At 44.1% G+C, this 27,437-nt stretch overlaps 1 protein-coding gene across 3 annotated transcripts in view; it reads left to right on the top strand.

Moving 5' to 3' along the window:
* Positions 1-15,917, top strand: part of Usp13 (ubiquitin specific peptidase 13) — a 113,834-nt gene extending 97,917 nt beyond the window's left edge. For all 3 annotated transcript variants that reach the window (XM_036189956.1, XM_036189957.1, XM_036189958.1), the window contains exons 19-21: positions 510-663; positions 13,233-13,317; positions 15,770-15,917. In XM_036189956.1, coding sequence (XP_036045849.1) covers positions 510-663; positions 13,233-13,317; positions 15,770-15,863 — 333 coding nt within the window. In that variant the 3' untranslated portion in view covers positions 15,864-15,917. The remainder of the gene's footprint in view (positions 1-509; positions 664-13,232; positions 13,318-15,769) is intronic.
* Positions 15,918-27,437: the final 11,520 nt, after the last annotated feature.

A 27,437-nucleotide genomic window follows, 5' to 3' on the forward strand; every position in this document is an offset into this window, starting at 1 on the left:
TTAGTGCTGTCACAGACAGGGAAAGGTGAAAATTACTTGATGTTTAGTTGATTTGAACCATATGGGATTCCACTCAAGCAACCATTAACCTAGGCATTCATTTGTTCTGCATTCTTCCTGTATTTAAGGCAAGGAGGCATTAACCCAGTGTGCACATTGGCACCTTTATCTTGCCAATGTCTGCAAAGGATGCCATTGGTATATATAATTGCTGTGGCTGTAGAAAGGGCTGCAGAAATACCGCCCTTCCCTTGGGCACTTTGTACCCCTATCATTGGCACCAGCCTGCAGTAATGTTGACCTGAGACAGGTGGAGACCTTGGAGTTCTGTTTCTGGTGACTGCAGTGGTGGGCACGCGTGGGAGCGTGGCAGAGTCCGAGCTCCTCACTCAGAGGTGCTTAGAGGCAATTCATTCAGGCTTTCTGTCTAGCTTCTTGACACCAGGAGCAAGTGTTCAGGAGATGATGAGGCCTGGACACTGAAAGCATTGTGAATTTCCTTTCTTCAGAATCATAACCTGGAAAGGGCGCTGGACTGGATCTTCAGCCACCCGGAGTTTGAAGAGGACAGCGACTTTGTGATTGAGATGGAGAACAACGCCAATGCCAACATCACGTCTGAGGCCAAGCCTGAAGGGCCCCGAGTCAAGGATGGATCTGGAAGTGAGTCCCTGCCCTAGACATCATCACAGCAGTCATGACTGTATTTCAGGTCACACCTCCCTCAGTGTACCAAACCCTTTGACAGCATTCAACTTCAGCACAGAGCTATCTTCTCATAAATGGGTATCTTGCCACTTTGGCTGCCATGTGTTATACAAACCTGGATAATGTAGAGTCATGCCACAGGAGTGTTGGTGTGTGTGTGTGTGTGTGTGTGTGTGTGTGTGTGTGTGTGTGTGTGTGTTAGGTACCAGTTTCGACTTTGTATATTCCTTTCTGTGCATGCTCGGTATTGGTTAGGCTAGACAAGCACTCTACACCATGGAGCTACATGTCCAACCCATCTTTGTACCTTCCAGTGAGGTTTACATTTCTTCATGAAGCATGGCAGCTTGGCCAAAAGAAGCATTTATATTCATAGAGGAATGCTTTGACTATGGAAAAGCAATCTTAGATCCATGATGATGCTCCTGTTTCCAGGCTGCCTGCTGGCAGTTTTCTGAAGAGCTGTTCCATAGAAGTGGTGCCACAGGCAGACTAGTGTTACATCTTTCAGTAGCCAACTGTTATGTCATGGCTGGGTGCCAGGCACTGTTGTAAGCACTTTGTATATAAACACTCCTTAAATTCTTACCATAGCTAATTTCACAGGCGAGACAATGGAGTGGAAAGAACGGGTGCAGTGCCCAAGGTCATACAGCTCTTCACAGGTGGGGACAAGTTCAGACTCGTTATCCATGTTCTTACCGTCATGCTATCCTATTGTTGGGCTGTTCCTTCCTGTGGGATGACACTTAGCTCTTTAGTCTGCCATTTGACATGCCCTGCAGTCACAACCCAGCCAACCACATCTGTTACTTCTGCATCCTTCTTCCTGCAGCCTAGATGTCTGCACCAATGCAGCACAGTACCACGCTCAGCCACCACCCCCTCTTCCTGCCTGCTCAGGCCTTTGCCACATTAATTGCTATTTGTGAAATACCCACTCCTGTCACTGGCCACATGATCTCTTCTCCTCCACTTCCTCCTGTTCTTTCTTTTCCTCCTTCCCCCATCTCATGCCTTTATTCCTCTTCCTCCATAAAATAGGAATTTACTCACTGAAACTCTTCATTCTAGCTAAGTATGAAAAGGATAAGGCACAGTTCTCCCAAATTCCATGTTCATCTATAAGGTCTTGTTTTGTTCCAGAAAGCAGTAGTCCCAAATACAGGATGCTCTAATAGAAAAGCTCTCGGTGATTCCTAGCAGAATTTGTTTCACACTCTGTGACCACTGGTCCATTGCTTTGTTGATGTCCATCATGGTCTTTGGAGATGCTGAGCCCTTTTGGTAGAAGGATAGATTTCAGGATTGGATTGTTGTAAAGCTGCCATGACATTAGGCTTGGGTGATGGGGGCTCTGATCCTCAGGGTTTCCTTTCTTCTGAGGGGTCATCAATGACAGACACATAATCCCTCAGGCTTACTGTGCCTTAGGGCCATGTGAGGATACCCATGTCTTGCTGGATATTGAATTTTGCCCTTGAGGGACACCATAAAATTTATTTCAAGTATCTTTAAGACACTTGGGTTGGACCATGGAGTCGAGGGTGCTGGTGGGGAACAAGGACTCTCAGAAGTGTTATGAAAAGGTACATGGTAAATGTATCTATATTCCAACCTCAGAAGGCAGAGAGAACGGATTGTCAGAGCAAGCTGGTTAGCAAGACGAGCCATGTAGATGAGCTCTGGGTTTGATTGAGAGAGCCTCAATGAATAAGGTGGAAAAGCAACCCAGAACCAGTCCTGATGTTAACATCAGGCCTTTACATGTACATGCACCCATACTCCATACACTATTCACACATGAAAATAGAAAAGGAAAAGCATGTAAATGATGTAATGAGCTGTGCAAGGCCTTCAGCTTATTTCTTTTTTAAACTAAGCTTCTGTAAGTGAGGTTTTCAAGTGAGAGATGCAAACTTTGAAGGCTTCAGCAGCTCCCTGTCACATGACCTCCAGAAAAACCATGTACTCACTGGCCACCCCTCCCCTAGTGGGGCTTGGAGTTGATCTTTCTTACCCAGTTTTCTTTTGGGAATGGCTTCCTCATTTTCTTTGGCCATTTCCCCATTTTTTATTGAGGTTTTCAGGTGCATTTAAAATAGATCAGCATGAGAATTTCTTGTTATAAATTAGTTTGGGCACACCTCCGAGTTTTCTGAAACTAAATCTTTTGGGCAGAACAATGCTATACTTCTCCATCAGTTCCTTCCTCCTACCCCTGCAGAGCTCTCTGGTTTTCTTTATAAACAATCATTATGTTTCTGGCTTAGTGTGTATCAGAATATTTCTTTAAAATTTTTATTTAAAATGTTTTCCTGTGTATTGTTTCAGTTGTCATTGGTCTATGGTGAGTGGTCAGCATACAAATCATTGAGATAATGAAATGAATGCAAGGGGGTGGCATTCCTTCAGCTACTGAGTGTTGTATAGTTGTTGATTTCGTGGTAGGTGGTTCTGTGGGATTTGATTGTAATTACATTGAACACAGTGGTTAACCAGGGGAGATGTGTGTTCTGTTCAAGTATACTGTTTTAAATTCCCAAGTCATTTCTACCAGTGTTAGCTGGTGAGTTGGTTGAGATATTTGACTTAGATGTAGTGAATGCCATTCAAAATCAGATTCCCATTGGAGGAGCTGAATACTGTGTTAGCTGGTGAGTTGGTTGAGATATTTGACTTAGATGTAGTGAATGCCATTCAAAATCAGATTCCCATTGGAAGAGCTGAATACTGGGGAGCGTAACTGGTGTAAGCAAAAATAAAACATTATTCCACAAAATCTGGCAACTGCTGGGATGGAGGTGGGACTGACCCTAACCAATGCAATAGCTTTTATCTGAAAGGTCCCAGGTCCTGGTTTCCCGGGGGTGGATCTGTTACCTGAGGAGGATGAAAAGGAGATGAGGTCAAGCATGTGGAGACACATACAGGCAAGATGGCCTGTGTTGAACTGAGCCTTCAGGTTACCAACAGAAGGGAATTGGTACTGACCAGAGAGACAGGAGCAATAGTCTGCTCACCCTAAATAGGGCACTAATCAAATGGTTCCATCCGAGTCAAGCCTACTGAACCTGTGAGTTTATTGGGATTAATTACAGGAACACAAGGAAGGCAAAGGTAGCTACATCATTAAAAAGCCCATCCCACTATGGGTGAAGACCTATCATTGCATCCCTGGGGCACAGCTTGTAGGCTGTTCTACTGGAGAGTCTCCTCTCCCCAGCAATTGCTCAGTGCTCTAGAACCTTGGGGAAGGGCTTGTGAATCCTGTAAGTTCCAGAGTTTTCTGAGCCTTGTGAGTTTCATTGGCTTCCTCAGTTTTGTTTTTTTTTTGTTCTTGTTGTTGTTGTTGTTTTTGGTTTTTCGAGACAGGGTTTCCCTGTGTAGCTTTCCTGGAACTCACTTGGTAGCCCAGGCAGGCCTCGAACTCAGAGAGATCCACCTGCCTCTGCCTCCCAAGTGCTAGGATTAAAGGTGTGTGCCACCACCACCCGGCTCTGGCTTCCTCAGTTGTAAGAAACTCTGTAGGAATGTTTTAATTTTAAGGAGATAGTTACATGACATCTCCCATCAGACAGAGAGATTCTAATTGATTTGCCAGGGCAGCTTCCTGGTGTTGTCATCTTATCTGAGGGACTTCAGGTGCTTAAGCTGCTGCTTAAGCTGTCCCAAGGGACAGAGGAAAATACACAAGGCTTGGGAGTTGGGTGCCGCTGTCCTCTTGTGGCTTGTGTTTCAGTCCCACTCTCAGACAGGCTCTCCCCAAAAGCTCCAGGATGGCCTCCAGGGTCCTCCCTCACAGCTGTGTCTTGCTGGTTATGACCAGCACAGAGAGGTTTGTTCCAGCCTTCTCAGGTTCCAAGAGTCTGTGTTCTGTTATATGCTCTATTCAGGTGATGTGCCCCACACATGAAGCTCAGAGGTGAGTTGAGAAGAACAGGGTGAGTCTTCTGAAAGCCTGGTTCTGATGTGGGCTGGAATGCAAACGGTTGGGCCCTACTCATACCTGCCAAATTTGGGACTCTGGGGCACCCAGCAACACACATGGCTCAACAAGTCTGCCAGGAAATGCAGTCTTTACCTGAGAACCACCCCCTGAAAAGCAATATCAGGGTAACATAGCTGTAAGAAAGTAGAGAGTGGCTTCTAGAACCTTCCACACTAGGTTAGCACTGAACACAGTGAGGTAAGTGCCTAACTCAGAAGCAATTGCCAGGATAGAAGTTAAAAGAGGACTTATTCAGGGTCGTCTTGTAGAGGATTTGTGGGTTATAAAGAGCTACAAGCTGAGCATCTTAAAATTTGAAATTCCAAATACTCCCAAGTCCAAAAGTTTTGAGTATTGACATGATGCCTCAAATGAAAAATGTTACACCTGAGCTTCTGTGATGGTGTCTAAGTGTTCTATTGCTGTGAGGAGACACCACGACCATGACAACTCTTATAAAGGAAAACAGTTAACTGGGGCTGGCTTACAGTTCAGAGGTTTTCTCCATTATCATCATGGTTCGACATGGCAGCGTGCAGGCAGACATGGTGCTGGCGGAGTAGCTGAGAGTTCTACATCTTGCAGGCAACAGGAAGTAGTTTGAGACACTGAGCAGTATCTTGAGCATATGAGACCTCAAGGACTGCCTCCATAGTGACACACCTCCTCCAACAAGGCCACACCTCCTAATAGTGGCCATTCCCTTTGGGGGCCATTTTCTGTCAAACCACCACAGATGAGTTACAGTCAGAGGCAGTCACACTATTTTTTTTTTTTTTTAATGTGTATGAAACGAGGGAATTTTGTGTTTTATCTTAGGTCCCAACATTTGCAATATTTAAAAATAAAACAAACAGAAAACAAAAAAAATCTGTAGTTTTGGACACTTCTGGTCCCAAGTATTCTGGGTAATGGATAATGAACCAACTGGTGCTCCCGTCTTTCCAACTGAGCATTGTCACTGCTTGGGAAGGGCCCCTCATGATCAGTCCTTCATGAAGCAGCTGCCGACACTCAGCCTTGCTGTCATGGGCCTCCTCTTTTTCCGCTCAGCAGGAGGGTCCGCTGCCACCACATGGTCTCCCTTTCTCCTTGTTTCTCTCAGGGTTTTGTCTAGTTTCATGTTTTATGTTGGGATGGGTGTGGAGGCCTTATTTTCACTAGGCTTGCTCATCACTGGGCCCTTCACATTTTAGACCTAGCACCTCATTTTCTGTTGAGTTTTGAACATTTTCTAAACTGGGAAACCAGGCCTTTACTCTGGCCTATCTGGGCTCCCGCTCCCACCCCCAACCCCCACTTTATGTTGCACTTAATGAGTGTGTACCGTTTTAACGAGCCCACTGATTGCGGGGTGATTCACATATGATTACACTGTGAGTGCTGCAAGTCTGCATCCCTCCAGCATTGCTGTTGTGGCTCAGACAGCCTCAGCAGCAGTTGAGAGTTTTCAACCAGGAAGCAGAGACTCATTTCATCCTCTTAGTACTTGGGCACTCAAACTTCAGAGCTTCTACCCCCACAAAAGGCCATTCTCTGGAGTCAGTTACTTTATATTCCAAGAATGAATGCCTGAGGACCATTATATTTGGAATCCATGTGGTCTTGGTAATGTGGAGCCTTATAAGGTGGGGGTATAGGGATACAGCTCAGCTTAGCATATGTGAAAGCCCTGGTTCAATCAGCAGTAACACAGACAGACAGACATGCAGGACTTAGTGGTCTGTGCATATACACAAGCAAATGCCATGGGCTCTATTCAGAAAGCAGCATCTCAGTACTCCAGGTGGAGTGTGTTGCATTATGATGTTCACTAACATTTGTGCAGGCCCAGCAAGACTGGAGACTGGAGACTGGAATTTTTAGGTTCAAGAACAAGAGAAATGAAAGCAAAGCAAATAATTCTGAACATACAGGCTAAGCCCCATGGAAAAGGGAGAGAGCATCCTCTGACAGAACTCCAGGGACTTTTCTGTAGTCCTGCCTTGAGCAATGGGCAAGCAGCTCACCAGAGCAATGGATACATTTCTTCAGTTGTTGTTAACCACCCTACACAGATACTCTGGTTCTATGGCAGCCTGGCCAGCCTTGTGACAAGCCCAGGTCACTGAAGCTGTTAGAACTTATGGGTCGGTGTGGAAGACACAGAGCTCTGATGTGTAGCAGACTAAGACCCTGAGGTTAGTTTACCTTCTGTCCTTTTGGGGGACACGCAGCAATCTCATTTGCTTAGCTGGCTTGTTATTGGAGACATTATGGCAGAGGCACCTGGCTTTTATGCTCCTGAGTTCCATGGCTAAGACTGTTGGGAGAGTGAGCATGTAGGGAAGATCACATGCTACACTTTCAATGGGTAACAGCCTATGACCTATGGCTCCAGTGATCTGTCCATGGTGTCACCAATCCCTGTCTCAAAGGCTGTGGATGGTGTCAACTGGATTAAGGTAGCCAGGCCTCCTAGTTTCTGAAAATTGATTGAGCCTCTGTTAGCATTGGGATTCAAATGCCAAAGATGTTCCCCACAGTACAGCTAATGGGAGTGAACCACTGAGCTCCACAGCCTAAATGGTCTTTTTCTTCTCTTCAGTGCAGATTGGGTTCATGCCCCTAGGAGACATTGGTGCTTATTTTGTATAGTAATTGCTTATGACAGTAGGTTCATACAAAGGTGTTCCAAAGCTGGAGTTGATTAGTGTAATGACATGTAGTTAAAGTGTGATTTTCAAGAAGGCAGTCATGACTTTGAATATGAAATGAACATAACTCTCAGATTAGCTGATTGATGGGACAACCAGTCGGACATCACCACTGTACAGCACATCAGAATAACAAATCAGATATTTGTTTTTATTTCCTATTTTGTAGGGCTCAGAATAGAACCCAGAGTCTTGTGCACACCAGGCAAGAGCTCTATTTCTAAGTCACTGCTCTAGCCCAGGATGCTGGGCTACTTAAGAAAGATTTAACAAAGAAAGGTAGGGCGAGCTTGCCTGAGTTTGGCCAAAGGCTGATGTGTTCAAACTGTGCTTATGTGTCCCCTGGGATAGAAACTTCCAAAAGTTTGGGACTTCAGCAATAAATGGTGAGATGAACCAAGCTGACCTTTTTGACTGGGAGCGGCAGACCTGCTCGAATGTCATCACTTCTGGGAATTTTGAGTTGTTAGAGTGCAACGCTAACCCTGTGATTTCAGAGTCTGACAGTCACATTCACAGCTAAGTCATACTTCTCTCACCAGAATAAAAGCAGGCTGAGGGCAGACTTCGAGTCATGGAATCTCTGTCTTGTGGGTGATCTCTGGGTGACCTTTACTCCATATGGCATGCAAATGCTGTCAGCCTCTTTGACCTTTGAACTTCTGTGGAATTCTCCTGACAGATGCTTTCACAAAAAACAATTGTATAGAGTACAATTGGTGTTACGTTGGATGGGGATGGTGGTGGTACCATGTGATATTAAAAAAAACAAAAACAAAAACAACAAAACCAACCCTTCCTTATTTGAAAGACTGAGATGGTTTTCATAAAGTTCAAGCGTATTTTATGGGGAGAAGAGTGCTTGTAGCTTGAGCCTGGTCGTTTAGATGCTTCTCTCCGATGGAGGACCTGGCAATGTCTTAAGCACCTCCAATTGCTCCAGGTACTTTGAGCGTCTCTCTGTTGAAAGTCACCTTTTTTGAACCATTTATTTTTTACTCAAGCTGCCTTTCCCCTCTGTCTAGGGAGGAACATGCATGATGAGGCTGTTGTTTGGGGGGGTCTCAGGGGACATGGAGAAGAACCAAGTAGCTTTCCCATTGGCTCTGCTCTTCCCAGTCCTTTTGGGAACCAATACAAGTTGGCATCTCTAGCCTACTTAGCTTCTGCAGATGTGTTGAAAGAAAGTCTCTCTTTTGCTGTCAGTCCCTAGCTTGAGGTTTTGAATAATGCATGCAGAAGTTGCTGATATTGATAAACATGGTGAATTTAAATTGAGACTGAGATTCATGCTAAACTACAAATTTTTATTTTTATGATGCTGAGTGTACATACTTTAATTTTTTATGATTCTGACTATACACATACATTTAGTTCTTTACTGAAGAGGGGAAAGCACCTCTGGGGACTGTGCTGGCTAATTTTATGTCAACTTGACACAAGCTAGAGTCATTTGGGAAGACGGAATCTTAATTGAGAAAATGCCTCTACAGGATTGGCCTGTAGGCAAGTTTGTGGTAGATTTTCTTGATTGCTGTGGGAGGGCTCAGCCCACTGTGAATGTTGCTACCTCTGGGTAGGTGGCTTTGGATGGTATATGAAAGCAGGCTGAATAAGCCATAAGGAGCAAGCCAGTAAGCATCACCCTTCCATGGCCTCTGCTTCAGTTCCTGCCTTTAGGTTCCTGCCTTCAGTTACTGACTGCCCTGGCTTCTTTTGATGATGGACTGTGACCTGAGAATCATAAGCTAAAATAAACTCTTTTCACCCCAAGTTACTTTTGGTGGTGGTATTTTATCACCTCATTAGAAACCTAACCAATATAGGAGTTAATGGTGTGGCTCTATTGATAACATTTGGGTGTGTCTATCACATTCCATCTGGCTAGGCATTCTGCTGTGTGGGTATATGAACAATATGTTTTGGGGTGGGGAGTGTTCCTTTGGTGCTCTAATTGAATGCAGAAATTACTGTTTAGGGAACAGTTGTTTTGGGGGAATAAGCCTTGGAGAGCTGTGTTCTCTCTTTATGAACTATGGAGGGAGCTGCATTTGGAGACATCAGCATTGTGTCTCTTCAGCTGAAGATTTGGGATTTGATATGAAATTATTCCAAAGGGGTTTGCCTATAAAACCACTTGGTGTTAAGGAATGTTTTCCCCCATTGCCTTTCCAGCCTACTGAGGCAGAGTAGGTTCTTAGTGTGGGAGGAAGGCTCAGAGGAGGGCAGAAAAATGTAAAAATCTCTGGATCCCTTTTTTGAAAATTGAATCCCATGTATGATAACTGTCATTGCAACTGTTTTGCCTGTTGGCAGAAGTTTCTGTCCTGCCAGCCACTCCCAAATAACCGCACAGAGACTTATTAATTATAAATGCTCAGCCAATAGCTTAGGCTTGTTACTAGCTAGATCTTACAACTTACATTAACCCATATTTCTTATCTATGCTCTACCCATGGTAGCACCTTTTTTTCAGCACAGCATGTTCATCTCCTGCTTCCTCTATGTCTGGCTGGCAATTCCACCTTTCTTCTTCCCACATTCTCTCAGTCTGGCTATCCCACCTAACCTCTTCCTGCCTAGCTGTTGGCCAGTTAGATGTTTATTAAACCAATGAGAGCAACACATCTTCACAGTGTACAAAAGGATTATTCTACTGCCTTTGCCTGATTTCTGATTTCTAAACTGGGATTATATTTCAGCCAGTCAATATGATAGCAACAGAAACTTAGCAGTTGATTAATTTCCTGTTAATATTGATTTAGCAACATATACCTAAATTTACATTTGGTATGAGGTTTACAAAAAATCTACAATATAAGAAGCTAAAGAAAAAAGTGTGGACATGAGAAAAATTATCTTTCACTTATTTATTGAAACATTCAACAACCTCATGAAAATCATTTTTTTCCTGTGCCTAGAATATTTCAAGAAAAACTGCAAACTCTTTGTCCTTGTCAAGTTGTGTTTTAGACTGGGCTAACAGTTGGTAGATGATAAGTAGATGCTCAAAAAGTATGTGGCCTTGTGTGGCATTTTGTGTTGTTTGGACCATAAGGCAGGGTGAGAGAGATGAGGCAGGGAAGAGGTGAGTATTTGATGAGGTGGTTCTGATGAGGTGGCATCTGGCCTTGAGTCAGTGAAGATCGAAGGTCAGCGCTGTGCTAGAAGGAATGGTAGTTGTAGAGGCTTGAGAACAGAGCTCACTGGGTGTGCTAGATGCCCAGCTAGGGGCCAGAGTAGCCTGAGTGAAGTAAGGGGAAGATGGGAAGAAGTAGGGAGAATTTCATCAGAAGCTCCTGTGGTCTGTCAGAAGTCACAGGAGGGCACTGGGGATGACTAATGACCACAATTTGACTTTCATTAAAAAAAAATAAGGAAAGTAAAAGACAGCTTTGGGAGCCATGCTGGGAGTAGTCCAAGTTGTCAGAGACAAGGGAGGGACGGGGAACAGTTAAGAGACTTGTAACCCATCCTGAGAAGGGCAGTGGTGATATGGACCCAGGAGCACCAGTGGGGGAGCATGTGATGCTCCTGGGTTCTGAATCCGTTTTGAAGGAGATGATGCTAATGATTTGGCTAGGTAGAAGGAGCAAGAAAGATACCAAGATTTTTGACTCAAGTTACTAGAAGAATGGACTTGCCACTGATTGAGATGGTAAGGCTGAGGGGAAGCTGTCCACAAACTAGGAACAGTAGAAGGAAACTTCCTTGACCTAATAAAAGGTATCTAGGTAACATAGTCTAACATGTAGAAAACCTTAAGGACTCTATTGATGGTCTTAGAACTGGTAACTAGGCACTGCAAGGTTGGCTGGAAATAAGAGCAAGGTACAAAATTCAGGGTTATGCTGTTGTTTCATTTTCTTTCTTTCTTTTTTCCTTCCTCCTTTCTTTTCTTTTCTCTCTTTTTTTGTTTTTTGAGTTAGGGTTTCATCTCAAACTCTGTATCCTCCTGCCTCAGCCTCCTGAGTTCTGGGATTGCAGGCATGCTCCCCCATGCCTGGACAGTTTTATGCTATGTATGAAGAATTAGCATTCTAGAAATGAAACTATGGATGCAATAGCATTTGCTCTAGGAGACTGGGTGGGATTAACCAGAAAGGATGTCTGCATAGAGGGGAAAAATAAATATTCTGGATCAAAGCTACAGGCACTGACTTTGGTAGGTAAGGAGATAAGGGTTGCTAACAGATGGGATAGATAGGAGACCATGAGTGTGGCATCTGGGTAGCCAAGAGGTCACGTCTAGGGACAAGAATTTGGGGAAAAAGTATTTGATCAGCAGGTAAAAAGCAAGTGGGAGAGAAGGGAAGAGGAGGGTGAGATGAGGCTGGGTCCAGAACCTTCTTTTTTGGAAAAAGATAATGAAAAATTGAGTATTAGAAATGGATATGCAAGCCCATTTTTATGCCTCTTACTCACATTAGGAATATTGCCACTTGTAGTTGGAAGGTTTCTCTGCTCCTATCCTGCCCCGCATTCAGAATGAATCTCTCCCTCCTGCTTCCTGTAGCTGCTTGATTCCAAGTAAACACACAGAGGCTTATATTACTTTCAAACTATATGGCCTATGGGTCAGGCTTCTTCTTAGCTAGCTCTTATACCTTAAATTAATGTATTTATGTTAATTTATGTTTTGCCACGTATTCTGTGGCTTTACGGTCTGTTGGCATCTTGCTTCTCCTTTAGTGATGGCTGGCATCTCCTTCCTCTTTTCAGAATTCCTTTAGTCTGCTAGCCCCGCCTATACTTCCTGCCTGGCTACTGGCCAATCAGCGTTTTATGAAACCAGTGTACAAAAACATTATCCCACAGCACCCACTCGTGACTGTGAAAGTCTGTAAATACTTGCTCTGCCTTCTTGTTATCTCATTATCGCCTGTAACAGTTTGCTGAGTGGGTAGGGACTTGTCCATGGATTCACTTTGTGCTGTGTGAGTCCAGGATTAGTAGCGGCAACATGAACTGAAATTAACTCAGCAAGAACTTGATCAGAGCACTGAGCTTGGTGACAGAGGCTACTGAGAAGAGAATAAAGATAGCCCCACTCTCTACAGGGTCTATACACATCCCCATAAAAGCAGGAAGCTGATAGCCTCTGATGCCCATAGGTTGTAGCATGAGTCAGTCAGATATCTTGTGTGAAGCACTGCCATTTCTAAAACTAATGGCAATGGTCTTCCTCACATTCCTGATAGTTAATGACATTTGACTCTAAATTTCACAAAGCTCTGCAATGTGGGTGGTGTTTAAGTTTCCCATCCCTTCCCCCTTCCCTCTCCTCTGGCCTTCCCTCTCTCTTCTTTCCCAACTCCCTCTTCTCTGCCCTTCTTCCTCCTCTCCTCCCTCCTTTCCTTTTCTCCCTTTTCTGTTTTCTTCCATCTCAGTGATAGAAACAGATTCAAAAAGATGGAGCAACTTTTCCACCCTTGTGCATCTTTCAGATGTGTGAGCGCGCTGCAGACTGGGAGGTGGGGTAGCGGTCCTGCTTCTGGATTTGAGTTTAGCAGCAGCAGCTGGAATAAACTGTGCTTTCACAGTTTATTCCAGCTTGCTGGTGGGGTTCCATATCTGTGTGGGTCTCTCTCTCTCTCTCTCTCTCTCTCTCTCTCTCTCTCTCTCTCTCTCTCTCTCTGTGTGTGTGTGTGTGTGTGTGTGTGTGTGTGTGTGTGTACACGTGCATGTGAACACGCAATCAACACAGCATGGTTAACTGACTTGAATTGTGATTCCAGATAGTCAATTGTGGGTCTCCTGTTGGCTCCAGGTGCTGTTCAGAAGCATACTGGGGTCTTGACTGCTGCCTTGTAACTGAATTGTTTTCTTTTCCCTAGTGTACGAGTTATTTGCATTCATCAGTCACATGGGAACATCTACAATGAGTGGCCATTATGTTTGCCATATCAAAAAGGAGGGACGGTGAGTCTTTTTAGAAAGACAGTGGATAGCTGTGGTGTTGAGCCCCTCCTGGGTTCAACTATTGTACTAGTATTTTCTATGTTGTTTCTGGTTCTTGAGTCAAACTTGGGAGGTTTGGGATGAGTTAGGAATGAGGTGACATTACCTCACACCTTCTCCTTGAGGGTTCTTTCTTCAGTTCCTGCTGTAGCCTGTGCTGGGCTTTCTTGCTGGTTCACATCACATGGACACTGGTATAACACATATGCTTGCCCACCCAGGTAGGGTGTTGACCTTTCACCCATGTCTCCCATGACCAAGACAGTTTGTTCCTGTCCAGACTCAATTGTTTCCTTCCTTCCTTCCTTCCTTCCTTCCTTCCTTCCTTCCTTCCTTCCTTCCTTCCTTCCTCCCTATCTCCCTCCCTCCCTCCCTCCCTCTCTTTCCTGACTCTATTTTTTTCTATTTGTTTTTTCAAGTCTTTTAGCTTCTCAGCTTGATCAATAGAGTCAAGCAGAGAACACAGGTCTATAGTTGGAAATAAGATATTAACAAATTCAAGAGACTGCTGAGAATGAAGCAGTGTTTAACATACCATTCTGTAGAAGGGGATACAGCATAGAGAAAAGGCAAACATGGCTGGTGGACTGATCTGGCGCAAGACAGTGGTTTTTCAAGTTGCCTAATTGGTAACTTCTGTTGGCCGGGTGTTATCCCAAATTCCCTATCTTCTTGGCTTGGGACACAGAGCCTTATCCAATGAATAGTTGAGCCTGCCCATTTTTTGTTTGTTTGTTTGTTTGGTTTTTCAAGACAGGGTTTCTCTGTGTAGCTTTGTGCCTTTCCTGGAACTCACTCTGTAGACCCGGCTGGCCTCGAACTCACAAAGATCCACTTACCTCTGCCTCCCGAGTGCTGGGATTAAAGGTGTATGCCACCACCGCCCGGCAAGACTGCCCTTTCTTGGGATTAGTCTGTAGCAGAAGACCTGTTCCTTTCTAGAACCCCTAAATGCACCTCGTGCTGAAAATGGACAATCTGTTTTTTGTTACACAGGAACTTTCATACATGATGACCTCAAGGAATGGCCTAATTAGAGAAATCAGTACAAATAATTGTAACAAATTAACACAGTACGAAACAATGCAAAGAATATGTATTTTGTAATTGTAAGGATAGCCATTGTCTACATATTGATGTCTTTCTTTCTTTTTTTCTGTTGGCGTCATTGAGGGAGAGCACACACACACATTTATGCACATGTACTTTCACCTTTTTGAAACCTTAAAGTATGTGCAGAGAATTGTACCCTTTCTTTGTTTTTTTTTTTCTTCCTTAGAATGTGTTTTTTCTGTTTAACTTAAAAAATTTGTGAGATTATAATGTAATTACAACTTTCTTGTCCCTTCCCTTCCCTCCCTCCAAACCTTCCCACATTCCCCTCCTTGCTCCCTTTCTTGACCTTTTTTCTGGTTAACTGTTGTTGTATGCATACATGCATATATGCATATACATATATATTACTCAATATAACCTGCTTGCCCTTTCCATGTTTTATTGTAATTTGTCCATATTACATCTTCATACTGTATTATAATTATTTTCTCGCTTTTGAAGAAATGTTCACAGTTTTTTAATAGTCCACTGATGCATGTTTACCTCTGAATTTTAGGCTGTTCTATACCAAGATTCAAATATATATCACTGTATATAATTCTTGGATTGCTTTTTGAGGCTCTTTATAGGTTTCCACAAAAAGAAGTATGGAATGGAAAATTTAAACAACTTGAATAATTCTAATACATTTTGTTTGTTTGTTTGTTTGTTTGTTTTCAAGAAAGGGTTTCTCTGTGTAGTTTTGCGCCTTTCCTGGAACTCACTCTGTAGATAAGGCTGGCCCTGAACTCACAGAGATCTGCCTGACTCTGCCTCCTGAGTGCTGGAATTAAAGACGTGAGCCACCACCACCCAGCTTAATTCCAATACATTTTAGTAACTAGTTTTTGATTGAATTCAAGAACCCAAAAGCAGGGCTAGGGGTGTGGCTCAGTTGGTGGACTGTTGATGAATAGGTCTTAGCTCAGTTTCTAGCACCACATAAACCAGGAATGGTGCACAGTTCAGGGGCATCCTGGGCTGGCTATCAAGTTTGAGGCCAGCCTGAGCTTAGGAACCCTGTCTGGAGAGAGAGAGATTAGGGGTGGGTGGGGAGTTCTGTACCAGAATTCCATTTCTTTTTTTTTTTTTTGGAGCTGAGGATCGAACTCAGGGCCTTACACTTGCTAGGCAAGTGCTCTACCACTGAGCTAAATCCCCAACCCTGTATTCCATTCTTTTTATGCAGTGATTGGGCTGTGGTCATGGGGAAGCCTCTGAGCTGTGAGGACTCTCGTCCATGGTGTACAATGCCTTCTTTCTACCGCATGTCCATTGCTGACATAAACCCACCACATGCTTCTGTCTTTGTTTTCAGATGGGTGATCTACAATGACCACAGAGTTTGTGCCTCAGAAAGGCCCCCCAAAGACCTGGGATATATGTACTTTTACCGTAGGATACCAAGCTAAGCCTCACAAGAGTTGGCGAGAAGAAGCCATACATCTTTTTAATTTGCCAAAAAAGAAAAAAAAAAAAAAAGAAAAAAAGAAAAGTAAAGGAAAAACGTTGGGACAGCTGGACACAGAGGACTACGTGGCTAGTTACCGCCTCTTCCAAGAGCCTGGTCACTCCACTCGACGCCTCCTGGAGAAGAACGGGAAGATATTTCTATTGGTGGCAATACTCTGCTGTAGGGAATTTTGTAACTGTTCAGGGAGCGGGTGATGTAGGCAAAGACATGGCCACCAGCACATCAGATACAGAGTGTCCTTCTCTCTCTTTTCCACTTTGGGGGTCAGTGGTGAGGCCTCTCTTACAGTGGAAAAAATGCCCCAAAATGGGAAATCAAAACCCGGGCTGGTTTTTATTTGTGGCATAATGTTTTCATTTCCCACAATAATTCTGACCTAGCTATGTGTACTAGGACATCTACAATGGAAGCTATTTTTAATTTAAATCATATCAGACTTAATAATCCACTGTATGAATGTGTGTGAGAGTGTATGTGTGGCCTTTGTAGTCTGCTGGGAATCTGATGGGTTGGTGTTCAAAGGCTCAATAGTTGCTGTTAAGCATATTTGGAAAAAGGCAGGCAAACATTTTAACAAACTATAACTCAGGAACAATTGTTAAAAATTAGTTCCCCACTTGGATTTTAAGGAGTACAAAGGCTGTGTTGTGGCCTCTAAGTGCTTTCTGGCATTCATGTGGGTTTGTGCCAGTGACATCAATGCCAGGTGCCCGAGTCTTGTTCTATTGTGCTTTGCCAAAGGCAGATGGCTTCTCTTCCTCAGCAGTGTATTCCCTCAAAGCTTTGTGTTTATCTGTAGCTAGGTAAGTGGTCTCTTAAGCCTTGTGCTTCCTCCATGGAATCATGTTAAATACCCTTGGTTTGTCTGATTTTCTGAAGCTTCTCATGTTTTCACTTCTCTGCTTCTCTGTGCCCAGCCTCACCTCTGCCCTTGCTGCCTATTGGCTGTGACCCAAAGTGTGACCTTGGGCACTTTAGAATGTGAGCTGCAGAGGCGCTTCTGTAACATTTGGACAGCTGTCCTTTCCAGCTGTTCACCTCAGTGTCTTAGCTGCAGCCTAAGATCAGAGCAGGTTCTGGGTGTGCTTTGGAGAGGAATGAGCTCGCGATCATGTACTTACTGCTTTTCACCAAATTCTTGTCTCTGAAGTTTCTAGTTCAGACTAGTTGATCGAGTGAAAAAGGATTTAGTGCCATCTGCTTTACTTGTTTGATTGAAAAGATCTTTCTAGAAACTGCAGGAAAATAAAGAAGTAAAACTAATGGGACTGAGTAAAGCAGAGACAGGACTCGGATGAGTGAGTTTGAACAGCCAGGGTTCTGTTAAGCCAGGGTCCCTGTCTGAAGGAAGGTCATGTGTACTGCAAGCCCAGGCTGTGGAACTGGGGCCAGAGGCTTGGAAACCTGGGTGCTGCCTCAACTGGCTGCGGGCCTTGGCCAGTCCTTCCTTTTACCTGTGCCTCACTCCTCCTCTGCATGGTGGTGAGGTGACACATCTCCTGTTTGTAGCAGGCTGTTTTGAACAGCGAGGAACCTTCACAGAGCGCAGAAGGTGGAACATGGTAGCTGCCGGGAGAGTACGATCCCTGCCTCCTTGACTAGCTGATGCTTTTTCCACCTGGGAACAAATAACATGGCAGGAGGGAGTGCATGATGCAGTCATTCTCTACCACACTGTCCCACTGATCCCTTCTAGGCTTGGCTCTGAGATCCCAAGTCTCTGCTATGTGCGTCCCTGACCAGCCTGCCCCTCACCCCACCCCCCGTGGGAATTCCCACATGAAGCAGCCTTACAAAACCCACTCCCTATAGGGCCACATGTCATGGAATAATGACTCTGAACACACCTCACTGGTGGCTGGTTTGCATTGTTACAAGGCAAAGGCCTTTTGTGGGGGTATGGGGCTCTTTGGAGGTTTGAATTCAAATGTGGTCAAAGATAGCATGTATATTTTGAACAAAATAAAAATTTTATAAAAACTTTGCAATATCAATGGTGTAAAAATCTACATTAAAGATTTCAGGCTATAAACCTCTTAATTTCATTAGGTAGACTAAGCAAATTAGCCCTTCTGATGCCAAGACATACTTTAAGAAAGTGTATTATGCCCCCCCCCCCAACACAAGGGCTATTTCCTGGCAAGGTTTTGTATATGTGCTATTCGTTTATAGTAGGAGCTGGGCACACTGGAATGAGCAGTGGCTTTCTTGTTAGAAATGTGCTTGCCTGGTCTCCTGGTGTATGCACATCAGGCTTCTCTGGAGCAGCAGTGGGATAGACCACTTACACGTGTGTGTAGACAGGACACGTGTTTGGCTGTACCTGGAACAGTGTGTGGGTTTTGTCTGTCTGCTGACCCACCTGCCAGGAGTCTTTGGTGTGAGATGTGGTGGTGTGTTTGTGTGGCACACTCTCCACGTGTAGCCATCTGTGTGAAGGACAGAGCTTTCTTACTGTAAATAGCTTTTGATATTCACTCTGTAGACTCCCAATGTGTCTTTGGAAAATGCATCAAAGTTTCTGTTTTGTCATTTGGTCTAAATAACCAAATAACGAGTCAGAAATCCAATTTGGTACAGATGAGATTTTCTTTTTCTTCTAAATGAAAAGAATCTTGGAAGAATCATATTTTAATGACATTTTATATCAGTGTTGGAACTGCCTAGCCGTTTCCCCAAATCTACAAGAGAATGTGCCTGCTATCTCTCCTGAATGGCTCTAGGCTCCCGTTCTCTGAGCTGCAGACTTAGACATGAGCTTGTGTCCTGGCTTTGCCTCTCAGTGTGATCTGCCTGAGTTATTATTCCTCTTTAGGCCTTTGTCTATGGACCAGGAGGTTAGGCCAGATAATCTGGGAAGTCCCTTTCTGTCCTACAACCACATTTTGTTTTTATTTTTCGGTGATTACAACCAGAATCAGGCCTGAGCTGTGGCCATCAGAAGTTGGGGTGTCTGACTCTGTCATTGTTAGGCTACACCCTATTTCTGTTCCTGGTCTGTTTTCTTTGGTAATCCCGTTTCCCCCACTGTGGAGCTCAGAACTCTTCAGTCTGTGAGGTCTTTGTGACTGTCCTTCTCCAAAGCAAAAGCAAGCAGTATTTCATCTGTGGCACCCTCTTGGAAAAGTCTCAGAGCGACCTTCAGCTCAGTCTAACAATGAACAATACTTTAAAACCCCGATTCCCCTGAGGATAGCCCCGATCCCCAGATAAGTGCGGAGAAAGCTGTCTGTCCTAGAAAGTCTGTCTCCCTCATCACTCATCACAGGTCTCTAGAGCTTGTGAGGAGCTGCCAGGAGACCTGGGCAGAGCACACAATGGGGTTAGATACATATGCTTCTGCCTGTGAGGTAAAAACTCCAGATGACAGACAAGGCCCGTGTTGTTAAGTTGGTGGATAGGACCTCCTTCCTGATGCCACCAGGGTTTCCTCTTGTCCGACTTTGTTTCACTGGTATAATAAAGACCACAACCGAAGCACCTTGGGGAGGAAAGGGTTCATATCATCTTATAACTTACAGTCTACCATGAAGAAAGGGCAGGGCAGGAACTCAAGGCAAGAACCTAAAGGCAAGTGCTGAGACAGAGGCCATTGGAGGAATGCTGCTCACTAGCTTGCTCCCCATGGCTTGCTCAGCCTGCTTTCTTTCTTTCTTTTTGTTTTTTTGAGACAGAGTTTCTCTGTGTAGCTTTGCGCCTTTCCTGGAACCCACTTTGTAGACCAGGCTGGCCTCGAACTCACAGAAATCCGCCTGGCTCTGCCTCCCGAGTGCTGGGATTAAAGGCGTGTGCCACCACTGCCCTGCCAGCCTGCTTTCTTATACAACCCAAGACAACCTGCCTAAGGGTGGCCCCACTCACAATGGGCTGGGCCCTCCCACAATCATTAATCAGGGAGATGCCCCATATGCTTGCCCACAGGTTAATCTTAATGGAAACATTTTCTCAGTCCAGGTTCTCTCTTCCCAGATGACCTTAGCTTGGGTCAAATTAACAAAAACAAATAAAACTCAATCAGCACACCCAATCAATAAATCATCCTTAGGGTTTATGGAAGACTCTGTAGCCCTCCAGTGTGGTGGGATTTGGCCAGTCCATCCTAACATTGTCCTGCACACTTAAAATGTACACAAAAACTTGAAGGCTTCAACAAACAGTATGACTCTCTTATCATGTGGTTTGCAAATGATGTGTGATACATTGATTTAATGTAATGGTAACTTAATATTTAAATTAATTTCACTAGATTGCCATCTGTTCTTACTGTGGCTACTGAAACATTTGGTTCTGTGGCTAATATCCTTCCATTAGTGTGCCACAGTGTGAGGCAGGCAGGAAATGCCATGTGTAAGAAGAGAATTCTAGAGAGGCTCCAAATCGAAGCAACACATCGGGAACACCTGAGGTACTGAACAAGCCCCAGAAATTACAAGATTTTTCTGCTTAGAAAAATACATCTCCCCAGTTTAGAGACAAAAGTAGTGCATCCCCAATGGCTGTCCTTCATCCTTGCTTTGGTGCTGCCCTGTGGACCAGCACCTGCTTTCCCAGCATCCTCAGGGTGCTGTGGGTGTTAGCTATGGCAGGGGTTTGAGCACACTGCTTTTGCCTCAGGCTGCATTCTCTTGTGGTTCCCCTCCCTGGGTGTTGTCTAGTCTGTTCACAGCTGGGCATGTGGAAAGGCTTCATGGATCTCAGTACTCCTCAGCTTGGAGGTGGAGCCTGACTTGTGTCCACCTGCCCAACAGTGTTATTGTTGGTTGCTGGAAGACCTGGTATTTATTTATTTTGCACTAGTCACGGTTGGTGTGGAAATTACTTCAAGTGTTTGGGAGAGCACTTGCCTGTGATGGAAAGAGATGGATAATTTATTGCTTTGATAGTTTTAAATTAAAAGCTATTCTCACAAACTCAGGTTCCTTTATGACTCTTGTTTGTTTATTTTTTGTTTGAAAAATGCCAAATAAATTGATGACGTCTGTGGTGAATGGGGAACTCAAGACCATGCCTGATTTCCTTTGATCATGGCTTGTTGATGTGACCAGGCAGCCTTGGTTCCTGTCCCCAGCAGATGTCAGCACCTTGAAGGAGGGTTGGGATGGTGGGGGTCCGGGAGGCTGACATCTGGACTTTTCCTGTTGGTTATCCAGTCACACAGAAACCTCTGTGGCTCTGGCTGTCCAGTGGTAGTAGCAGAGTGAATGTGTTACATGGGGGATTTAGCCTATCTGACAGTACATTTCTATTGTATATAAGTTCCTTGTTGCTACTATAGCATATTGCCACAAACTTGCTTTAAAATAACACATCCACTCCCTCATCCTATGAGGCTAAAATGCTGGGGCAGGAAGAATTCACTCCTATATTTTCAAAATTCATTCTCTCTCTCTCTCTTTCTCAAGCTGGCAGGATCCTGACAGCTTTGATATCAGGCATGCTCACATCTCCATTGAGTAGATCCCTTGCCTCCTCCTATAAGAATTCCAGGGTGCATTGACTCACTCTGGTGATTTAGACCACTTCCACCTCAAAGTCCTTAACCTCAGTATATTCCTGTGACCTCTACAGCAGGGAGCTGGAAACAGGAGGATCAGGAGTTCAGAGTCCTCATCAAAATAGGCAGTTAGAGTCCAGCCTGGATTACAAGAGACCCTGTGCAAACAAACAGAAGCCTTTAATTTGATCACATCTACAAATTCCTTTGGCTATATCAGACAACGCAATCATAACGCACAGGTATTAGAGTATAGACATTAGTAATGTCTTTGGGGTTGGGACATTGTTTTGCTTAGTACACAGGGTATGGTACTGTTTGAAAATATATCTCTCTGTGGCTCAAAGGTTTTAAAAGAATGAACCTATGTATTTTGAAAGTCTTAGTCATTGCCTGATGTCAGTGGTAGGCCATGGTTTTGGTGAGAGGATAAGAGGGAGTGGTTGGCACAGTGAGATATTATTTATGGTTCAGAGAAAAATGCTTGTAAGCTTGCTGCTACTGCCTAACAGCAGAGTCCTCCCTTCTCATCATTCCACTATATGTTATTGATTCTTTAGCTCAATTTTTCCAAGGCAGTCAGTGACAGAATTCAGTCACCATAGGAAAATATAACAGGAAAAGGTGAAATTTGTCTTTGCAGGTGGCCAGTCCTTTTAAAGGTAGGGAAGTAGGGAAGTAGCATGTCAGGGATGGGGCATTCAGGCGCAACATCATATCTCTTTCGCTTGACTTACAGAAGTGTGACTTGATCTCTCCTTGTGTGATTCCTCAGATGAGGTATGTAAAACATAGGATAGTTTGGTGGACGCAGGACTCATTAGCCCAAATGGTTCTTGCAGCCTATAGGGAGTTTTGAGCCCTTGTTTAATCCAATGTATTTTTAAAATAAATGTTGCACCACAATTAATTATTGCTTTCCAAACAAACTTTCCTGGAGATTTTCATTCAGCCAACTGGCTTGTTAATCTGTGCATCCTACAATAAACAAACATCTACCATGTTCTATGTGTTATTTTGTTTACAGTGTGTCTGTAAATAAAGTAGACATGCTCCTTGCCCTTGTTGAATTAGTTTCCTAGCAACACCAGATGCTAAGTGTACAAAATAGTAATATTCTGTGATGTGTGAAAAGATACGGAGTGCCATGGGAGCATGGAGCAGGGAACGGGGGCTGATTCTGATAAACAGGGTGTCCAGGGATGAGGTGGCACTGTGATATGAGACCTAGACCAAGACTTGCAGGAGAAGGAGCCATTCAGGTGGGTGTTTGGGGGAACTGGTGTGGAGGCTTCCAGTGGTGGCAATGTCTGCGCTCTCATACAAGCAGCGAAAGCTCAGCAGGGCTGGAGAGAAGGGCATGATGGGACAGGAGGTCAAAGGAGGGGGGCAGCTGTCCTGGGGCAAGACTCCAGAGTATAGAACATCAAGGGTCTTCAGCAGAGCAGTGACCCATCTGGACTGAAGTTTAGGACTCTTGTTTAGGCTGGATGATACAAGAGCAAGGACAGAGGAGAGACGTGAGGAGAGGAATTGCAGATTTTAAACACAGGAAACTAAAGAATTTTTGCTCCAAGGAGAGAAGTGGGTGGTGGCTGATAGGTGGCGTGTTAGTTTTCAAATGTGAGAAAGGAGATGGGCAAACAGCAAACTGGCTTTTGAGGCTGATGGAGAAGTGGTGGATGGAAGAGTTGCAGGTTCCATGTGCTGGAGCAGGTGAGCTGGATGGAGTCTTATGCCAGAGTGGGGGCTGGTGTTGGGGATGAGGAAGGGAGGTGGGGCCAGCACTGGCAGGTGGCTCCCTCTCTCCCTAGCTTTACCTTGCTCTGAGATAGAAGCAAACCCCAAGCCCATAGCCCAGAGTGAGAGAGTGGCTGGGGAAGCCTTGGCTATCTGAAGAGAGAGAAAGTGTGAAATGCTTATGTAGTTGAACTAACTTTAAATCGCCATTTTTTCCTATTTGAATGAATTAGTTTAATTGATACTCATTCTGAACATTTTATGAGGACAGAGTCATCAGTTTCAGACCTTTGCCATTAGACATTTTCTTTTGTAGCTATCATTTTATGGGGTCAGACTTTGTAAATATATATTAAGCCAAGAAGATTTCTACTTTTTTTTTTTTTTGAGAGCTTGTTTGGATCCAGCAGGGAAATGCAGGGACTTGTATACTCTTGGCCAAAAGTGACATTTCTCTGTTTGGGGGAGGTTGTGTGTACAGCTTTTGGAGGGACGCATATGATGTAGTGAGGGAGGAAGGAGACACCACTGCCTGGCCAGATCAGGGATCAGCCCTGTCAATCAATGAGGCGACGGTTGTTGTAGTCATACTGCCTTCACTTTTTTTTTTTTTTTTTTGACACAGGTCTAGCTATGAGGCCCAGACTGGCCTCAAACCCACAGTTGTCCTGCCCCAGCCTCCCAAGTGTTGAGATGAAGGGCGTGCATCACACTATCTGGATGATTTTGAATTTCAATTTTAAATCCAAAGTAGATTTTAGTTATTACCTTGACTGTTTCTCTGAAGCCTCCTTTTTCCCGGGTCAGGTTGGGTGGGTCTGAAGGTCAGCTTTGCATTTTAGTTAGCTTTGAATCCAGGGGACCTTTTTCTACTCAGCCCAGTTTGCTCCTCTTTCATTTGCAACAATCAGCTATGGGGTGGGTAAAATTAACAGTGAGGGACATAGTGTACCGTGGGGTAAATGGCAGAGGAAAAGCACCTTATGGGATCTGGCCCGACCAGGTCAGCAGGTTGGACTGAGGGAGGCTGTCTACACCCATCTAAGCTCAAGTGAGTACATTCAAATTTCCAGCCTACTGTGAGTTAATAGTTTAGTTCTACAAAGAACAACACTAGAATTAGCCATCATTTCCCCAAATCAAGATGCGTGGATATGTGATTATCAGGGGCTAAAGTATTCAATAGTGAGGAGCTTGTCTAGCATGTGCAAAGCTCCTGGTCGAATCCTCAGCATTGAAAACAAAACCAAAACCAAACCCAAACCCAAACTACTCTAAAGCAAAACTAGCCAGGAAGCAGTATTTTTTGTGGAATGTAAAGTTAGTAAAAAATAATAATATAATAAATAATAATAAGATAAAAATACAAACTTTAAGTGCTTTCTGCATAGTTTAGGGAGGCTGAGGTGATGTCTCAGTCACGAAAGTGCTCTCCACACAAGCATGAGGACCTAAGTTCAGATTCCCAGTACCTCCATAAAAAGCTGGGTGTGACTTTACTTACCTGTAATCCTAGTGCTGGGAGGCAGTGTCAAGAGGAACCCTGGAGCTCTTTGGCCAGCTAGTTTCCTGAACTGGGGAGCCCCAGGCTCAGTGAGAGACCCTGACTCAAAAGAATAAGGTGGACAGGGCTGCAGGGATGGCTCAGGTTAAGAGCCTCTGGAAAACTGGGGGTTCAGTTCCCAGAACCTGTGCCAGGAAACCTCAGAGCGACCTGTCACCCCCTCACACACACACACCCCCACACACGTGTCAAACACACATAAACTTTAAAATCGTGGAGACAGACACCCAAGGTTGACCTATGACCTCTACATGCACATGCACTGCCCCCTCCACCTGTACACACAGGAACATGTACACACATAAACAAAATCATAAAGAATGCCTTAAACCCTTGGCTGGTGTTACATACTCATGGAGAAAAGCAGCTATTTCTGGAATAATACTTGATGTTTAGAAAGTGGAGGTAGGAGACTCTTTAAAAAGCTTCCAGTTAATGTGAGCTGGTTATAAAGCTCCGATTCCCCACATTAGTGTGCTATATCATCCAACAGTGAAGCAGGAAGTAAAATATACAACTTGACTTTTTGGAGGAAAGGATGGAAGACATCAAGGCCAAGTGCCACCAGAGGTCAAGGAGGAGTGAGGAGGAGGCCTGAGCTTCAGTCCTGGCCCCCTGCAGCCTCCTTTACTGTCCACCTCACCAGGCCAGGATGACTTTAGGAAACAGACTTTGGGGCGGGTGGGGAGCTCTACCCTTTGCCTGAGGTCTCCCTGGTCCCTCACCCCAATGGGCATCTCCTAAAGCCTCCCTGCTTCCAGCCCCAGCTGCCATGGTCTCCTTTCATGAGCTAACACTAAGGGCATTCGCACCTTGGTGACTAGTTGTTGGTTCTTCTAGGAATGTTGTCTCCCACTCCATTTTGCTTGTTGTTGGTTTGAATTGCAGCCCACGTGTCCCCTATTTTCTGATCACTTGGAAACAAGGACCTAAGTCCTCTCATAAAGCCACACTGTCCCATTCTCCCACTTGGTGTACGTGCCTTCCTACTGTTATTGTCTAGGTGTGTCTTACACTCAAATGGAGCCTGCGTGCAGTCAGTGGTCAAATTATTTAGTGTCTGACTGATCCCTCTAAGAAAGACCCCGAAGTAACACATATTTTAATGCTTTTATTTTAAAAAGATCACAAATTTCAGTCTTAGGTTAATATTTTAGTCTTAAAAAATTAACAAAGGAAACAGTTTTCAGGGTTTGTTGTTCATCTACAAATGCATTCCTGCTTTCCAGATAACTCATGCAAAGTTGTATGTAGTGATACTCAATGAAAGGACTTCTCTTAAAGCGGTAGTAACTGGTTTCTACTTGGCTGTAAGTGGTTCTGACTCCAAATCCCATCTTGAGAGAGTCCCAAAAAGACCATGAAGCCACAGACAAAGTTTATTTGGAAACATAGTTTAAAACTACATAAATGTAAATACAGGTTAGTAATGTGAAAAAGGAAAACGTGCCTTCAATAAAGTATAAACACACTACCTCAAGCTTGGTATTTTGCAAATTATAAGTCATCTGAGTGAATTAACACATCTGTAGGATAAGTGGTTATTTTTATTTCAAAAGGCAATGCAGAGAAAGACGATGACAAAGGCTTACTACATGGCAGAGTAGGCTGTGTGTTATTCACTAGGCCACAGAAATAGTATCTCATAGTATGCCAATAATATTCAAATCCCCATTGCCATTAATTGACTATAGATCACTTAATTTGGGGTTGGTATTATTTTAGAAATTCAGTGTAAACATTTAAGGTTAAGTTTTTCTCTGTTACCTATGTCAGCTTGAAATCTCATGAAATCCCAGATTTTAAAGCTATTGAGCACAATAAGGAAGCCTCGTGGCAGTTTCCTTAAAACAACTTTAGGTAGGACTAGATACGCAGGATTCATAGATATACAAAATAGATAGAAATGTTTCTAAATAGTAAATGCTTCTTACAGGTTGTAAAAAGTTTACTGAGTTAATCAGCTATTTTCAACTGATGTAAACAAATTTGGGTGATGAAAGTTGAAGAGGGCTTGGGTCAGAGGCTGTGTGGGAAAAGAAAGACTCATAATTGGGCTTGTGATGGCCTTTAACTGATGGTAACATGAACTCACTGATCACACGGCACAATCCTTTTGGAATCCCTTTGAGAGAATGGCCCGTGTCTCAGCCAAGATGGCAGATATCCAGTTTATTTACTGGGTGCACGTCATTTCCCTCTCCCATCAATTCAAAGAAAAACTGAAGCCACAATTTAGCCACCAGTGGCTTCCTTGTTGTTCTTCACCTTCTTTTTCTGGGACTGTCCCTGTGTCTTGCTGAGGGATACTCAGCTACCTTTTCTATAGCTCAGGAGGTCCTGAGGCTGGGGCGCTGGTCTCCAGAGCACTTTATTTGGTATTTCTGTAGCAATTTCAGCAGCTATGTGCAGTGTGAGAAACTATCAAGCCTCACACTTTGATTTCCTCTTAAGTCTCTACTCTCCACACCATGGTCTTTTTCTGTGTGGGGGAAGAGTAGTTTAGTTTAGACTCTGGGCTTGTGTGTGGGAGGGCATGGGATATTATGAAAGGGTAAAAAAGTTGTTTTTCACATATGACCTGAATAAAGGTCTTTTAAATTTTTTTTTGAGACAGTGTCTTACATAGCACAGGATGGTCTTGAACTCTGTATGGCCAAGGATGACCTTGAATTTCTGACCTTCCTTGCTGGGATTACAGATGTGTGCCATCA

Source organism: Onychomys torridus, chromosome 6 (assembly GCF_903995425.1).
Source record: "Onychomys torridus chromosome 6, mOncTor1.1, whole genome shotgun sequence".
NCBI classification, from domain to species: Eukaryota; Metazoa; Chordata; class Mammalia; order Rodentia; family Cricetidae; genus Onychomys; species Onychomys torridus.